The 18,703-nt window shown below is 44.5% G+C and overlaps 1 protein-coding gene across 1 annotated transcript in view; it reads right to left on the bottom strand.

Moving 5' to 3' along the window:
• Positions 1 to 17,520, bottom strand: part of LOC147027740 (arrestin domain-containing protein 3-like) — a 17,645-nt gene extending 125 nt beyond the window's left edge. The window contains exons 1-8 of the mRNA XM_085877300.1: positions 16,935 to 17,520; positions 9,913 to 9,994; positions 7,386 to 7,533; positions 4,605 to 4,707; positions 3,691 to 3,950; positions 3,358 to 3,514; positions 1,735 to 1,919; positions 1 to 1,553 (exon numbers count right to left, since the gene is read on the bottom strand). The exon at positions 1 to 1,553 is cut by the window's left edge and continues 125 nt beyond it. Of these exons, the coding sequence (XP_085733426.1) occupies positions 1,497 to 1,553; positions 1,735 to 1,919; positions 3,358 to 3,514; positions 3,691 to 3,950; positions 4,605 to 4,707; positions 7,386 to 7,533; positions 9,913 to 9,994; positions 16,935 to 17,220 (1,278 nt within the window). The 5' untranslated portion in view covers positions 17,221 to 17,520 and the 3' untranslated portion in view covers positions 1 to 1,496. The remainder of the gene's footprint in view (positions 1,554 to 1,734; positions 1,920 to 3,357; positions 3,515 to 3,690; positions 3,951 to 4,604; positions 4,708 to 7,385; positions 7,534 to 9,912; positions 9,995 to 16,934) is intronic.
• Positions 17,521 to 18,703: the final 1,183 nt, after the last annotated feature.

Below are 18,703 nucleotides of genomic sequence, written 5' to 3'. Positions count from 1 at the left end.
AGTGTGGAAAGTGTTACATGGGCCCATGGCTCGTGTTCACTCCAATCCCTACGGCTGTGGTTTATTCCCTTTCTTCAATCGATTGTTTCAAAGGGTTAACAGTACAAAAAGGTTAACAGTACAACCACCACAACTTAAAAAGCAGTGCCTGGCATCAAAAGTAGCCTGGGATTCAAATAGAATAGGCTGTGGAAGGGAGAAAGAATTGCTACAAATTATTCAATGTTTGAATACTCAATAAATTGAGTAAAGTTTCCTTTTCTTGTGTTGGGAATATACATTTTGCACAGGCTTGCTCCTTGCATGAAAAAAAACAAAAACAGTTGGTCCGAAAAAAAAACAAGCAAAACACAAAGCACCCCACACAATTATCAGATTTGGTATCTGTTGTCAGTAAAGTCTTGACTAACACGGCGGTCTTGTTTGTTCCACATTTGTGTCAGGTTGTTGACTTGTGCCATACATTTTGAAAGCAGTAGCTTTTCTCAAACCAGAGTTCAAACCACAACCCCCCCTCCCAGACAATAAATCAACCACAGTATTTAAGGAGATTCCGCTCAAGTTAAAGCGCCAGGAAATGAAGTGCTCTGCAGTGATGTCATAGTTTGATCAATGGCTCAGCTTAGTTTATTTTTGACAAAAACAAAACCTCATGTTTTTTAGCTTAAGTAGCTATGACAAAGTCATAACTTACTCGCTTAGGCACTAGATCTGAGAAACCATTACAATTGGCTCTGATTTTAGTAATCTCAAACATTGTACCAATTAGAGGAACCACAGGTGAGGACTTCTCGTTTCCAAACAGCAACTTCCCCTGCTGTGCCTGGATGCCCAATGTAGTTATCGATGTGTGCACGGATATTCTGAAGTGATCCTGCATCGGCAACGGCCTTCAAAAGCAACGTGGGGAATGCTCTTTTCAATGGTTCGAGTTCTGCCCAGCTTTAGTTTGATTCACTGAAAAAAAAATACTTGGAAAAAAAAAAGTTTATTTAATCTGTAATCAGACACTTGCAGCCTGTGAAAAAAGCCTTTGTTTTCTATCCTCAGCTTCCTGAACGTGCTAAAAGTGAAACAACAGGCTGAAGCACTATCATTGTTCGTGTCTTCGCCGACCACCATGTACCAAAGCTTTACAGATTATTTTTTCTCTCCACCCTTGCCAATCTTGTGATTAAAAAAAAACTGTAGTTTGCACACAAGTCAAACTGTAGTTTTTTGTTTGTTTGTTTTTTTGCACTTGTGGCCTGGCAAGAGTGCACATAACTGAGAATCTTTTCCACTCGGCGTAGATAAGTGGCATGTTTGGAGCAGACTACAATCGCAGCAGCAAACGATTTGGATCGTTTTCATCTAACGCCCACAGATACCACCTCATTACAGGTTCTCTGCAATCATTCCCATTACGATTCTTCATCGCACCGAAGGTTCCAGAGGAGGAGAAAAAAGGAGTCGCATTTTAAGCAATGCGAGCACGAGCTCAGGATGCAAGGTGTTCAATGAACTGCTCGAGAGGTGTACTTCTCCAAGCGTGGTAATGGGTTTGGATCACTCTGGAGAGGAAGTGTGGGGGAAGGGGGGGGGTGATGGGGTGAAAAAAAAAATACATAAGCATCAACATATATTAAACAAGAAAGTTACAAAACCTGAAAGCAATGTGAGAAGATATTCAAGTTTGCTATCACAATGAAGATGCCAAAGAATGACCTAAAAAGTAAGAGTGAAGGGACTGACCTCGGAATACATTGGTGGTGGCTGCAAGCGGAACTGTTCCAGAAGAGATTGCACAGTCTCCGGACCGCCAAGGAGCAAGGAGAGAGCTGGGCCACAAGAACTGCCACAATCACACCCCTCAACTTCATCCTCCACATTCGAATCTTCTTCTTCTCCTCCCGCAATAGTCACGTAACTTGGTGGAGCTGAAAAAAGAAAGAAAGTCGTCTTAATTGTTTCACAAAAACAATGTACCCATTACTAAAAGGATATGCATCTGTCTGTCACTTCATTCTAAAGGGTTCCGTCAAATAATAATAATAATAATAATAATATTGGTACTGTTGGAAAACTGATAATCGATTTTCTTGGAACAAAACCATGGCCATTTAATCGTATATCGTTCCTGTTTTAAAAGCCCCTCATTCGGGGATCGAGAGCTTAAAGTTGTGGTTCCAACGGTAACATTCATTATTCTATGGCAGCAGGAACCCTTTGGAAAGACACAGAAGAGCACACAAACAACAAAAGCCACGCCAACAACTCGAGCAATTATGTTATAAAAGATCCTTTTTGGGGTGTTTTACTTCATTTTACATCCTTAATGACACTCAGATAGACATGCAAGATGTTTGTGAAGTACAACAAGCTGTCCTTTGATTAATGACTAGTGCCAACACAGTGAGCTTAATTGCTAGTTTACCCAGCCTGTGAACCTAAAATTCTTTCACTTCAGCATGCACTAAGCGAGGGTCCAGAGTCCAACAGGCACCGATTAAAACAGCAATCAATCTCGAACTTTTTGAATTTACACAATATATAAAAGACTACATGTGTATCCTCAAACTTTATAAAGAGTGCATGTTTCAGCAAGATATACCCCCCCCCCCCCCACCACCTCTCAAAAAAAAATTTTTTTTTTTTTTGAAAATTTGTGAGCCTTTCAAAATGAAGATCTTGGTCACCATGTTGCCAATGCTTACAGGCCCAGTGCCATGCAACAACAGTGTGAAAGGTCAGTCTTTCACCATGTGGGTTTGCAAACATTTACACCACCACCAAACAAACAGAGCTCAACACAAGACAAAATGTAATACAAATGCAAACACAAGAAATACCGTACAAGCATAGTGTGTATCAAAACCACAAGTGCATACATATTCATCGTCAAAAGGTCAGTCATTGACGATCACTGTTGAAGAAACTTCTGCATTCTCAAACCTGGGACAATCACCAAGCTATGGTAAATTGCATAAAAATATTTCATCGGCACAATCTTTGGCACAGCCTCGAGCGGTACGCAACCTTCTGCCCTACTCCTCAACATTCTTGAGTTATCGCTGAAAAAGCGCATACTCCAACGTGAGACCTTCTGTTCACATTTGTACAGTTGCACCAAAATGCAACGATATCCCGAGATTCGGATTGAAAGAGTTTGCAAAATTTCAGCTTCATACAACCAAGCGTTTGCATTATCGTGCGGATACAAAAAAAAAAATAAAAAGAGAAATTTAAAAAACGTCCATTCCCTGCTGTCCGAGACAAATAATCAATATTTCCTTGAGTGCATATTCAATTCACAAAAGACAAATCTTGGATCCAGAAACACATCAGAGCTTTATGACTTTTACAGTGGTGGCTCACCCTCGGGAACAGGGAGAGACCCGCTGTCCCAGCTGGATGCCGTGCTGCTCTGGCTGCTGATACTAGAAGAACGACTCCATGCATGCAGTGGGACCGTGCCCAGAACAACAGGCAGGCCTAGGCATACCTTGGATGCAACCTTAACGTCTGCACAAACCTAGGTTAAAAAACAACAACAAATAAATGTATTACTATAACAAAATGCAATGTTACCCATGTCAAAAAAAAGGTATTACTGGTTATTAACCTGCTCCAACCGAAAGAGGTGAACTGGATTAATACAGCAGATAAACAAACCTTCCTTACAGAAGAGCAAGTCACCATTTGACTTACCACCAAGTTATATTCCACGCGGATAATGCTGCAGCTGATAACAGATGGACAGACGGGAGGTGCCTCCAAGGAACGCGCCTCCCAGACTTGACGGCTACCCGGGGCAACGGGCGTCTCGCCTGTGATAGAGGCCACCAGTTGCCGTACGCGCTTTACCCGTCCCTTTGCCAGGAAGGTTTGCGTTTGATAGAGGGCAGCTCGAGCCACAAATGGCCGCGACGTGGCATTCTCAAACTCCGCGTTTACTGGAATGGCCTCTCCTAGGGATGTTAGAAGATACAATATGCAACAAATGATGTATTAGTAGTCGTAGTAGTAGTAGTAGTAATACCATTTAATCTGTAAAATATAGAAGACTTGCTTTACCCCACAAGATAAATGTGATGCTTTGGAAGAGAACAACAACAAAATAAATTAAAAACAGCTTTAAATGAGGAGCACATCAAGACCATCCTGGCATTTGAAAACCTCAGCTATCCTTAGCTCGTGCCTGTGATTTATAGTCCAGAAAACAGCTAGATGACAAAACATGTCATGAAGTGGTGAGCAGTGCTGGATTGCAGGGCCTGGCCATCGAGTCTTAAGCCGTATTGGGATTGTTGCTTCCAAAATTATCCGTCTCTATCTCTATCTCGTTGACAGCTGCATGTTGAGGTGCAGTGTTGTAAAACAATTAAATTGTCCGTTTTCAACAACACATAACAAAAGCAAGATTTTTACACAACGTTATCCTGAATGCAGCAGTAAAGCGAGGTAAAGTGACTACTGCACAATGCAAGGAAAGAAAATTATAAATAATGCACAAGGTCAAAAGCAAAGGTATGCTTATTTGAACAAAAATAAACAAACAAAAAAACGATGCACAGTGTAAGATACGGAGAGTTTGAGGATTCTTAGTTCAGTGGATGACCTACCGAGGCAATAACCCTTGCGTGCTATTTTGGCAGATATCGAGACGTTTCCCGCCATGCAGAGCCAACTGCGAACCATACGTTGTTTTGACTCGGCAACCGGCATCTACACAGCAGTAAACATGGGGATGGAGATAAAGATGGACCGTGATCAGTCTATGTAATCAACTGGAGGAAATCATCATGATGAAATCGATGCATTTTCATTGTACAACAATGAAACAACCAAAATAGCAGGTGCACAGGTATTGCAGTGGAGGGAGAGATTGAGAAAGGGTGGTGGGGGAGGGTAAAATTCAACATCAACGAGCCAACTTACCTTTCATATGTTGCTTATACATATCAGAATTGCAACGTAGTTACACAAAGCATGCATAACCGTTTGGCCTTTTTGCCCTTTAATCAGGTGATGACTGCCTTAATTTGGACAAACCCATTGTCATTACACATTGTATAGATCCAGCAACCTAAATATTGCTTCATCAATTTGCAAAGGGCTTCCAGGAAAGAAAAGTTTACAGCTGTTTCTCAGGTGTAATTTTGGACCAGTTAAGGAACCAACAGTGTCATTTAACTTGCTTGACGAAAGCAAGATTTGGCAATAAGGCAGCAATAACCAACCCTCACCACCCCCACCATCACTGCCCCTTCAAAATGCTTTTTTGAAGTTGCTGCTGTGAAGGTGGTTGGGCTTTGCAGTCGCCAAACTGTATTGTGTTGATCCTGCATCCCACAGCTTGCACGACAACCGGTGACAAAAGGAGCTCAGAATACCACTCGACGGAGATGTGGAGTCCAGGAAAGCAAGCCCTCCCCAATAAGGACAATCCCTTTTGCCGATGAAGTGAGATGACACTCTCACTACCTTGGATAGTAGCAGAGGCCCCGGCAGTGGTGCTCCCTTACTACAGCGTTTGTAGTTGCCCACAAGGTATGCTGACCAAAGCAAGGAGAAAAAAATAAAATAAAATAAAAGAATAGAATTGTTAACTACCATTTCCTCTGGCCGGGATGCTCCGATGGAAGAGTCTGGTTGCATCACAAGGGTCCTTGAGAAGTAGGTGAAGCTCCGCCATCTTGGAAGCCCACAATCGAACAACCCACCTGTGCTCCATTCTGCATGCCACCCAGCAGACTCCAGCCTTGCAAGACGGAGAAGAACGAGATGGTTTTGCAGCAGGTCTCGTCTGCAGATTACCTGGGATAAGAAGCAGATGAAACGAGCTTGCAGGCTTCACGTCCTTGGACCACAGGATCTCTTTCAATGGCACCTCAACCTGTGGTGAGGTTCAGGATTGAGCCCAGAAATGCAGTAAGGCTTGAAGGTGCACCATCTGGAGGTAGATGCACTCCCAAGTACACGGTATTCTGAGCCACTCTACCTTCTTCTTTCCTATATGGGACAGAAGTAAAGAGATATTAGAATCTAAGAAGATGGAGAACGCCAATCATACACGGTGAGTTACTGCAGTTGTCCATGGTCCTGCTGGCTCCAAGCTCGTGTCCAGGTCTCGGGACTACTGGATGGCAGGTATGCAGCATACGGGTTTGGTACAGGCTGGAAAGCAGAACCATACTTGTGTTGCCTCCAGGAGAGTAACCCACGAGATGAAGAAGGAAATGTTTGGCTTCCATCATATCTTGGAGCTTGCAAGTCCATCGAAGAAAGTTCTATAGAGCATTTCATTGATGTGCTTCAAGGCAACTTGTGGCCTCAAATGCAGTACATGCTGCAAGAGTCTATTGTACATATTTTGTTCAAAATAAACTTTGACACACACACACACACAACATTAAACAGTGTTTTAATGTACCTTAAAAAGCCCTTGTTCTTTTTTGAAAATACATTCTTTGAAATGTCAAAAGCAAGTAATGATGAAAAAGGAAGTGTTAATGGGAAGGAAAGGAGTGGGTGTGGGAGAAAAATAGAGGTCAATGTAAAAGGGGCCATTTGTTGAAAGGTAGCGAACAGCTATCCAAGCTGCCTTTTCCTTCCTGCTCTGAATAAACGAGTTCCCACAAATTTAGGATGCTCGTGCCAATAGCTTGAGAAACTAACGCACATCCTGGGTTTGTGAGAAGTGCGACATCGGTGCGAGTCTGTATTGCCGCTGTACAAGGCTCCATGAGCCGTGCCTATCTGAGATGGTTTTCATTTGTGCTTCCCAGAAATGCACAACCATTTACATCAGTAACCTTTCCTTTTTCATTTTTTTTTTTTTTAATCCACCCCAAGCCAGCCTTTCCCCTCACCCACAAACTCTGCCTTTCCTGAATACCAAATCTGGTTTCACCTCCACTATGCCACTTCAACAGCCACTGCTCCGAGACAAGCAACAAAAGCACATAAATGGCCTCAAACAAGCAATGGCTTATAATTGTACACAAAACGAGTGGGGGGGGTGGGGGAAAATATTGATCATTTTTTTTGTTTTTTTTGTATCAAACCATTTTAAAATGAGTCAATGTTGTTCAGTACTGCAACCTGCAACACTCATCTGGCAGGTTGCTATAAATAAATAAGAAACCCTAAAGTTTATATACATGCCACGGGGCTGTCAGCCACACCTTTTGGTGCATTTAATGATGGTCCCACCTCACGCACTCAGAAGCACACCTTTCTTGTGAGTCATGTCAGGAATATAGACATTGCTGCTGGCTGAGGGTGGAAGCAGTTAACTGAAGTGAAAAATAACAGAAAGAGAAAGAGAAGATGGTCATGGTGGAGGACAAACTTAAGAATGACACAACATATTGCACAACTTAGTGAGATCCATCACTGACCAGCAAGGGTGGGGTGTTCAGGTCGACGCTCTCCAGTACGGTGATTTCAGCCCTGGCTCGGCGTGCCAGACTCCAAGGACAGAACAGCTTTGCCTTCACCCAGTAGCGCACCCAACCGTATTTTCCTTCAAACGAGTTCGGCAAGGCTCTAGATAGACAAAGGTAAAGATAATAGGTCATAATTAGGAGTGGGTTTAATAAACATCAGCAAATGTCTTCCCTTCTCTTTTAACCATAAAACAGCAACCAACGACAAAACACGGCCTGTACCCACGGCTTGAACATCTTTTGTGACAGTTTTCACGTAAAAAACACAGCAATCAATGGAAACTCAAGGCTGGCGGGATAGAGTCTCGGTATGTGTACTCTCCCTCAAGCTGTCTAGCCTGGGTTCAAATCTCAAACCAGCCGTGAATGCATGTGTGCATCATTCATCGGATGGCCGTTAAAGTCAGAGGGCATGTTTTCCGGCACCGGTCATTGGTGGACGTTAAAGATTCCACAGAGTTTCGCAAAATGCAGGCAAGTTATCGCCGGTACCCTGAACAAATTCCAAATTCCTGCCAGCTTCAGTCGACTTTCATGCCTGGCCAAGCAGTCCGTGAAAGACTTAGACAAAAAAAAAAAAGCAACCGTGCCAGGTCGACCCCACGAGGTGTTGGGAATAATTGGGGATGATAAATAGAATGATGTTCAAAAAGAAACACGTGTTAACTTCATGGCAGCTTGTTAAAACAGCCGTCAGATTACTATTTGCCGAGAGGAGTTGCACCCACAAGCCTCTCGACCTCAACGTAAACAGAAAAAAAAAAACAACCAATATGTCAAAACAAAGGCATTCTGAAAGAAAGCACATTCCGAGAACAACAACATTTTATTAATTTCAAATATACTCCACATTTGGGCGTAGCACATTTTGATTGCGCCAACAACCAAATAAGAGCTAGTTATTGCCAAGTCTTCAACTTCCTCCCTGTTGAAGCCAAGCAAAAAAGAAAAAGAACAAAAGAGACAGCATGACCGCATCGAGTTTAATCTCTTCCCAAATCCTGAGTTTGAAGCAGAAGCAGCCAAATGAAGGAAAAGCAGCCGAATCGGCAATTCGAGGAAAGGGGTAGTTTGGATTCGGATTTTTTTTGGCAAACACGAACGGAGATCTGCAAGGCAGGCCGGTTTTGCGCATTCTGCGATGTACAAAGTAACAGAACAATCACCCAGATGCATTGTGTGGATTTCAGAGCACAACAAAGAGAAAAACAAAGAAATAATACCAAAAGAATAAACACTGCCTTCTGTGTGTGCCTAAGCAGGCGTCCTGCCCTGTGCAAGTCCAGCAATATTGGATTGTGTTGCACAAAATCAACTAATTAACATGTCCACGCTCTATGTATTACATTCAGCAGACGGACTTTCACATTTGGATCCTGAGCAATGGCATGGAACAGACCATCCCCCCCCCCTACCCTACATCTTGATACCAAAAAACAGAGATCAAACAAATTAAAGAAACAAACACTGTTTTGTCTCCAGCTGTTCAAATTAACAATACTACCCTTTCTGTTCTGGACACAAAGACCCTCTATGTACGGCTCAACACCAGCCCGAGTGAGCGGTGCCATTCTGCTCTCCCTCGCCTTGGAATCCGCATATCGGGTCGTCCTTTTATAATGTCGCAGAAAGCATCGCACTGGCTTCAACACAATACCACCACAACAATGGCAAGGTACAACAGGTGTGAAGGTCATTCGCAAAGGAATCGTTAAAGGTAGAATGCAAACCCAGCTGTCAAGCTAAAGGGTTAAAAAAAAATAAAAATTCACTTTTTGAGCAAGGTTACGTTGAAAATCATGTACTGGGACCATCCATGCCCAAAGGACTTTTTTCTTTTTTTTTCTTGTTTACAGATTTCTGTGCTTGAATCCAGATGCTCTGCTCCTGTTGACTCCACCTTCCCTTTCCTGTCATTGGATCCCCAAGTTAGCGTCTCTTGCTCGCCATTGGCTCCACTGTTGCCAAGATTGTTACGTGCGACTTCTCTGCGGCGTGCATTTCATGCACAACCGCAAAACCACAAGTGCCGTGGACTTTTAAATACGGAGCCAAGGACTGTGAGGGTGCACAGTGTGTGATAAGCATGAGCGTTCGAACAGCAATTTGGGGGCACGTCGTTTACCGAGGATGTGCGGCCGTCTGAAACGCATGAAGTTCTGTGCATCGCAGAGTTCACAGCCCTGGAGCTGCTGCGTTGAAATGTCAAATTTCTCAGCAAGCGCCGCTCAACTTGTTTTGCACTCATGGCAAGACGCCATTTTGCATCAAAACTCCCCAAAAAAGGAAACAGCTTTTCACAATGACCAAAGCTACAACTGAGCCCATTAATTCGATAATCGAGCCCGTTTTGTACACGATGCTGACCAAGTCGGCGATTTGTAGTACGACTTAACCGCAGGTGGTTCTTCATCAAGATGTAAAAACAATTGACCGGCACGATGGTACGTGTGTGCCACCATCACCAGCCTTTGCTTACCCTGCTGGGAGCACGAAGCTGAAATCAAACTCATGACGTCCAGATGGCAGGACCAGCAGCTGTTCATCAGATCTATCGACATCTGTAGCACAAGAAAGGAGGAGGGAAGAGGGGGAGGTGTTGTTGGAAACCACAATAGCCCATATTTTGTGTTTTATACAAAAAAAAAATACTCTGAAGCATTTATAAATAGCAAATTATTTTACTGAATGTTCAAGTTTATGAACCGACATGCTTTCCTTTGTCAAATTGGGAAACTGGCTTTTTCTGGTACAATTCGAAATAAACAATAAAACAGGATGAGGGCAACAATGCATCAAAACATCTAAAATGTCATCCTGTACCCTTATGTTCGTGGAACGATCATCAAACTGAACAATTTTTCGGTGTAGGCCGGTTGTTTATTTTTTTTGCAGCACGTTTCACCTTTGGGTTACCAAGCACCCCCTATGTGCGTGCAATACCGCAAGCCTGAGCAGAACTGCTCGAACCATGAACCCGTTTACTCGCCACCTCGAGCTGCACTGGATCGTAAAGAACGAGCTGTTAAACTGTTGACTCTTCTCCCTTCACGCGATACTGCGAGCAATGAAAATGGTGGGTTCCGAGCACGGTGCGACCACCTTGCGTCGTTCCAGGTCAACGTTGGACCGGCTAACAATGTCCCACAGAATGGCATCACCACAAGCGGTGTGCCACCACAAGTATCCGAGGAATCGGGCCCGGTCGATCTGGAGGTTTTCTTCTTTTCTTTTAACATTCAGATTGCACATCTTCTCGTCGCTTTGCTTTCACCTCTCACCTGTGCACCTTTTGAAAAGTCATCTCACGAAAAAAAAAAAAAATGGAATAACAATCGGAAATAATAAAACTGGCAAACAAGTCGAATTTATTATTTAATTTAATGACCATCGTGAAATTCTGCCAATATAATTGTGGTGCTCTGCCAGGTTGCTGGGAGAAAAAAAAAACCAAACAAAACAAACTATAATCCCTTGGGTGAAAGGCTGAACACCTGAGAAAAACAAGTCCCTTCACCAGGAGCGTTGCATTTTACAAATAAGGAACAGAACTGTCTGTGTTCGAACAGAAGCAAACACGACAAAAGGATTCCAACTTGTTTTTTTTTTAATGGCACACGTAATGGTAGAAATGTTTAGAAGAAGAAGAAGAAGAGAAAGGAGGAGTAAAGTAAGCACTTTTGGGGCAGTCTCTTTTCGTTGCTCCCATCTGAATATACCAATAACACGGCAAGGATCCCAGGTCCACATTTCAAACACTGTCCTTTGGTGAAGATTTGATTCCTATGACTGCTTGAAATCTGGCCCAGAGAGATCAACACCAACGGGTCCATTTGCACACAGAAATTCCATGAGGACACCCAAACAACCTTTTTCTCATTCTTCACTGGCCACAATTATCCCACCTTTCTTGTGGAGTCTCCCAGGGGAAGCTAGGCCCGAGTCTTCACGGACCAGCTGGTCAGGCCTGACGTTTGACGAGTTAGCAATTTGTTCAGGGTGCCGGCGATAGCTCGCCTACTCTTCGCGAAGGACACCATGGGACCTTTAACGTCCACAAACGAATGCTGACAGACAGGATACCCATTTAACATCAATCCGAGGGATGGCATACACATTGATGAATCACCCTGCCTGGTGAAACACCAGGATGACAGTTTATAGCTAGGCAGGGAATCAAAGACAGGCTAGGCAGCTTTGAGGTGAGTGTGCGTACCTCAAAGCCATCCTGCCAGCCTACACACCCCAACAACCTGTATAATATGACAAGACCTGAACAATCACCAACTCCACGAGCATGACATCATTGTTAGGAGTGGAAAAGGGGGAAGGTGGTGGGGGAGGGAGGGAAGTTTCACAAGTCCAAGGTTCGTGCATAGCCGCAAAGCAAATCACACACACACATGCATGCACAGACATACACGAGACAACACCGCATTCGACTTCAGACAAACAGCTGCTGGGCTTGAGGGAACTGACATCACTTCTGAGAGTGCTCTGGGCACCGGTGGCACCATCTTTATGACGTCGCTTTTTCTCTCCACACTCAGCAGGGCAATTAAGGACAAATTTCCTCTTCTCCATGGATGCCAACCCAAGGTGTTTAACCGAGCTCTATCCTTTAAATGCTGGGCATCTCGCAAGGGAGCAGCACGTACCATGGTTGTTTAAGCATTTGGTATGACTCAGCCAGGTTGGGAATCAAACCTTCCCGGATCAGAGCGGTGCTCCAGCCAGTGTCACTGACTGACTCTGCCACCAAGTAGTTGTTATTGTCGTATCCCAGTCCAAAGTTGGAAAAGGATTCCAGAGCCCCAACTTGGGAGGGGGAAGGAGGAGGGAATTTGTAGAGCCCCCAAAGCTGGTTATGGGGGGGGAATTGGCATGGCCATGGTGCTGGCAACAATCACATACTCTTTGAAAGAGACACCCTTGGATCCTTAACATCCACCAGACGAGTCCCCAGCTTAATGTCCCATCCGAGGGATGGTGAATTCATTGATGTAATAATCTGCCTGTAAAAGCACCAGAGTGACAGTTTACGATGAGGCCCCTGCAATCAAATATGAGCACGAGGCAACCAAGCCAAGCAATAGGTTGGTAAACAAAGACCTTCACCGAGAAATGCAAAATTAAATCGCCATCAAATTTATTGATCGATTCATTTTTAATTTGGTTGAGTGTCACAGAGCACAGTCACAGTAACTGAGCCGCACACCAACCATTTAGTTAGTGATGGTGAGGCATTGAACGGTTCGCCATACATCAGGGAAGAACAAAATGTGCTTGGACCAGACTTGCATTCATGGACCTCACCAAATAGGGAGTGGAGAAAGAAAACGCATGTAAGCAATCATGTATTAAATAATAATAATAATAATATTAGTACGAATGATAAGAGATAACATACTGGGTCAGGAAACATTTCAATTCCAATTCTTCATTTGCCCTTGTCAACAGCTTCATAGCTGTTGGGTAAACGTGGCATGCGGTAGCACACGGTGCAAGGTTTCAAGAGGCGAGCCTTCATGCCAACATTTTGCACCAGGCTGAGCCAGGCCCGATGCCAAATCTTACAGCTGTGCGCGCCGTGGACGGCGCGAGAGGAAAAAGAAAGAATAATAAGAAAAATAAAATAATAAACTGCAGAAAGAGATTTAAGCACTTCCTTCCAGATCTCATTGTGACAATAACAACAGTCAGCGAGATTCGTGTTCACAAATGCATGGCATCAACGTTCGCCTCAAGCCATCTCGTCGATAAACTCATCCGGGCGTATTGGAACAAACAATGGCAACTCAAAACATTTAAAAACAACTTTGTCATGAATTGCCCAATTTCCACGACTCGGTTTCATAAAATGCTCAGGCATCTCTGCCATCGACACCAATTGGCTTTCCGCCATTATCAACGAGCAATGGCATCAATGTGTTTTGTCCTATTGAAGGCCTTGTTTATTTATTTATTTAAAACACTCAACACACAAGTCACATCCAGAATGAGGATACGAAGAGACTTCAACATCTATTACAAGACGTTGGTAGGATTTGAACCTCGTATCCCGAATCATGAATCCAGCCAAGGTGAGTCAGGCCAAAAATTCTACCCATCTGCATTATGACCAAATTTGGTCAGAATTTGAGGCACGCGGACATCAAATATTTTCACTAATCAGCAAATGGAAAGGATTTAACGCTTTTCATCTGGCAAGTACACTTTTAACTGCGTACAATGATGCAAGTTATAATACTTCTGGAAACTTGACAAAACATTTCCTCCAACAGTCCAACAACAATCTAATCTCCTCGATTCACGTGTGGGGTCTTTAATCGCCAGTTTCTGGTCAATCTCTTGTTCTAAACATAATCACAGGACACGTCACAGCTACGATCTAAAATTCCAGTTTTCATGAGCTGATGACAATTTAAAAACAGGCAAACTTGATGTTCAGATCTGCCCGGGCTTGTGCGAGACTTGCATTGTTTTCTGCACGTCCACATCCAGTTCGAAGTACCGAAACGTTGGTGCGGAATCGTAAAACACCTGGAAATTGTGGGGTTTTCACCGACATCACACACCATGATTTGGGGACTCCTGTTAAAACATGTCAAAGAGTCCAATCTACAGTTGGAAAGTCCAACGCTAAATGCATCATAAAATGGTTTTGAAACCTCCAGCAACAAAGGCTGAAGGCTATGGTCTATTGCTTTCACATCGCAGGCAGGTCGGAGGTCTATTTTTTTTAACGGCCTCTTCTCCGACATTGCTCCCTCTGTGCTCTGTACTCCAACCCTACCCTGCAACTGTGGGATGCACACGTTCTTCCAGTAACCTCCTTCTGGCGAAACTTCTAAATTCCAGCTGACTGGCTACACACCTCAACTCCTTTGTTCCTCACTTCTACCCTCCATGCAACTGACTTCCAACGGTCTTTCTCTTCGCTCCAGGGGTTTCAGCAGCCAGTGCACTGCCAACTCATGTCACACACCATCCTGACCCATGATCTTTATTACCACCCCCCCCCCATTAACCCTTCCGAACACAACCCTCCTCCTTTCTGCTCATTCATCCCCTTGGTGGTTGTGCCCAACTGTGGCCCTACCCTATTGTCAAAAAAAAAAAAAAAAACTTTAAAAAAAAAAGAAGGAAAAACCAAGAACATACAGCACTTGCATCACAAACTTGTGCTTCAGTATTGCTGGCTTTGCAAGATGGATATTTGATTCGTCAACACGACGGTAATAAGCGGGTATTTAAGTAAATTTGTCAAATGTCTGACTGGTGCAGGATGTATGATTTGTCTTTTTGTGTCCCAACAAGGAATATTGGACAGAAAAAAAAAAAAATCACCAATCTTATAAACCAGGGGAAGGCAACCAACATGATGTGGTAACGCACAACACAAAAATAAATGAGAAGGGGAATTGGAGAGATGTGGAAGAACAAGGAGGGGAAGATCAGAGGAAGGTAGATTTGAGCAGCAAGGAATGACCAGAGGGACAGAAGAGAATTTAAGGGAAAGCGTGTGGGAGGAGGGAAAACAGAGGGAAGGGTGGTGGTTTCAAACAAATAAATAAATAGTTTTTGCCAGTGTGCTGATGTTGAAGATCACCCCCCCCCCCCACCCGTTTAGACGTGTAATCCAAATCAACACGTTTTTAAACTTATGACAGCAACAAAACTTCCTTACATATTCTGTAAACCTATTCTCCCCACCTCGTCAATCTCCACCCACGTATGCAGCCATGGTGCGCATTGGCCCACATGCCAGCTGGACCGCACCCGTGGTGCACGCATGCTCGTCATGGCCAATGAGCGAACAGCCAGTGCGGCTACAAGCCGGTTTGAGCAGGCGCGCGCCGGCGTGACGGAGTCTGGATCCTTGCACGAACTGTGCCATTCCAGGACAATAAATAAATAAATATATTTTTTTAAAAGAACACGTACAAAGACCTAAACGAATCATCCATTTTAAATCTGACAACCTTGAGACGGACACACTGTTAAGCTTACATTTTCCTCCAATTATTCCTTACGAGTTTTCTCGGTAGTCCAACAGGAGCTTTGGGGACATAATTGTGGTTAAGCTTCAGGCTTGTCGTTTGTCATTGGAATTAGTCATCTGGTGGTAACATCTTCGAGACTGCGAGTCACTCTCCGCATCACTGGACCCAATCTGGAGGCAAACTTTCATCGCTAAAATTGCCGGTGCAGCCCTCGACATCATGGCACGCGATTTGGGGTTTGGCACGGTAGGAAAAATAAATGGTTGCTCTGAAAGCCGTTCAAAATGTTCTCAGAACGAGATGCCCACAGTGGTCCAGCGACTTATTTTTGAACATACAAGTGGACATAATTAGCAGGAAAGCATTAGTTTCCCTCCATTTCCTAAACATACATTTAAAAATATAAACCGCTGGCATTCCTTGGACTATTGTGGCCATCTCGTTCTGAGAACATTTTGAACGTTCTGAGAACTCCTCGTACAAGGATGCCAGTCATGCGGCTCAACAAGACAACAACAGCAGCCCCAAGGGTAACTGGCGGTGATGGTTCCCAAGTAGACCTTTCTGCAGACAATGGTGCACTGTGATGGTCATTGTTCAAACATAAAGGCTCAGATGCTCCAATTGGTGCTGATAATTGACAAAATAGTTATGACGAGAACTTGTGAGGTCAGCAACGGTTCAAAGCTCAAAGACCGGTTCTGGAGACGTTCAGACCTTCCACAAATGGACCGAGAGCACCACCGCTATGTACCGGCATGCTTGGCACGTCCACATCTGAACCAAACAGATTTCTCAAATCAATGGCTCTTAGCTCGACCAGCACTTTGAGAAACATTCAGGAATTGTGAATCCTTATTGGATGTAAAGATACACCTGGGCAGAGGGAATTAGAAAGGAAAGAGATGAACGAGTGCAAGGACAGGTGTTCATAGATCGGTGCTGGAAGGGCACCCTTCCTGATGGTGACCGTGGGAACACCCGAGTAAGCGTCCTTGCAACGAGGGCACATCATGTTGGAGGTGACCAGTGTGAAGCACCATACAGGCAATGGCAAACTACTAGCGGCAGATTACACAGACGCATTCAAGTAGAACGGCCCACCCAGGGCATAATGCATAGACAGGTGGGGTAAAACCGCAGGTTAATAAATGGTCAGGTCGACACAAGTCACATGAGGCCACGCTGGCAACTCGAAGAGCAGCTTTCGAGTACCGGAGGAGTGATTGAGGGAGGGGGGGGGAGTGGGGGGTCAGATCGGTTTCAAGAACAGTATTTAATGGTTGATGTACACCTGGGTGTCCAGCCATGCAATACACAATGAGACCATGTATATATATATATAATCATGTTTGCGGATCATTGATAGCTATTTTAAGGAGATTACACACAATAAATTGCTGATCACAGATTAAAGTTCACCTAATGGTGACGTCATCATACACAGTGGTAGTTAACAGCTCTCCGGACTCATCGTCCCCCATGAAGACCGTACCGGTGTTCCCCAACAGAGTGTCTCGATGACAGAAGTACTCGAGCTCGTCGCTGTAGTTCTGAGTGTACGCCGTGTTGGAACCGGCGCTCCGGGACTCGGTCCACCGGACTTGGGCACCACCACGGGCTTCCAGGCGCAGCAGGCGAACCCGCAGCGGAGCTCGAAGGTCCAAGGAGACCCGACCTCGCACGGTCTCCCCGCTGCGGTAACAAGGCTTGGCCGAGTCCCCGGGAACCACGGGCTCCAGAACGACCTGCATTGAGCGGACTCTACCCAGGCCTACCATCGTCGTGTCACTTGGTGCAGCCTCGAAGGGGGCGGGAGTAAAGCGGATGAACCAGCTGTTCTCGCCGATGCTGCTCCAAGTCGAGAAAAAGCGAGAGAGAGAGAGACTGAGACAGTCGAGAGAATGAATGAGAAGAACACACGAGCAATGGCGAACGAGCGAGTAATGCCTCTCGTTGCGGAAACGCACCGCCAGCGATGACTCACTGGTAACCGCCGTCAACGAGCACCTGTTCGAATGTTGAAGCAAAAAACGTCGAAATCTCTTTATATCGCTTTTTCTCCACAAGCCCTTTAACTGCTGAGAAGAGGGGCGGGGCTTTCTCTTGAATGACGGGTAACGGGGCGTGGCTTATAGCGGCGGACGCGTAAATAAGTCTGTGCGCATGCGCGTGACGTCAGCTCACGGCGAGCGCGCCTGCACGTCGACGCGCATGAAGTCATGAGGCGGTCGTCATCCCTCATGTCGTCAAGGAGTGTCGGCCATTCCGATTGGCTGTTCAACAAAATGGGGATTCCCTGGATGTTGTGGGTTGTTGGGGAGCTCCTCGCGTTGTGAAACATCATTGCTCAATGGTGTCATTTGCATTTTTTTTTTTAATTCGTTTCCTCGTCATTTATCCTTTTCTCGTTTCCCAAAATGTTCTACACGATGAAGGGAATGGACAAAATAAAGGCGCAAGAGGTGTTTTTTCAGCACAATGGAGATTGACATGACCAGTCATGAGGCCCGAGAGTAAAATAAGAAGAGAGGGACGGACGATGGTGAGGGAGAGGAGGTCTTTCACTCAGAGGGGAACAAACTACACCCACACAGACAGGGTTGGGAGGTAGCTTGGAGTCGTGGATGGGTGATTGATTGTTACTTGTGGAGGGATTGAGATGTCTGCAAGAGGAGCTCATCAAAAGTTGAATGTGCTGTTGATGATTGTTCACCCCCCGACTCAAATTAAATTGTACAAAATGGTTTCTGAATCAAAATATATTTTTGTGTGTGTGTGTGTATGTATATATATATATATATATATATATATATATATATATATATATATATATATATATATATATATCAGTTTGAGGAAGGAGGAGGACAATCAGCCCATCATGGCTGTGCCACCAGCACACCAGATACTCTCCCCCATCCGATACAAGCCACCTCCAAGTCCTACTGATGTCCCCATACCCCTCTACCTCCAAATTTAAACCAAACTACTCTTTCTCTTGCCACGACCTTTCTAGGGAAAGCATTTCATGCATTAACTACGCATTATTACTGTCCGAACTCCACTCTTTTGTTACTCTCAAGTTATGGCCCCTACTCGTATCTCGGTTTATTCTGCTGAAATAACTCTTCAGCACTTATTTTATCTCCACCATTCATTGTCTTAATCATATCCATCATATCTCCTGCTTTCTCATGTATAAAGTCCAGTCTCCTTCAGCCGCTCCCCATCGCTTAGTCGAACTCGTCCCATAGTCATCAG

The sequence above is a fragment of the Eptatretus burgeri genome, chromosome 4 (assembly GCF_056783735.1).
Source record: "Eptatretus burgeri isolate ZD-2024b chromosome 4, Ebu_testis_v1, whole genome shotgun sequence".
Taxonomy (NCBI): Eukaryota; Metazoa; Chordata; class Myxini; order Myxiniformes; family Myxinidae; genus Eptatretus; species Eptatretus burgeri.
Note: the sequence above shows the minus strand (reverse complement) of the source record. Positions and strands in the feature narration are given on the sequence as shown.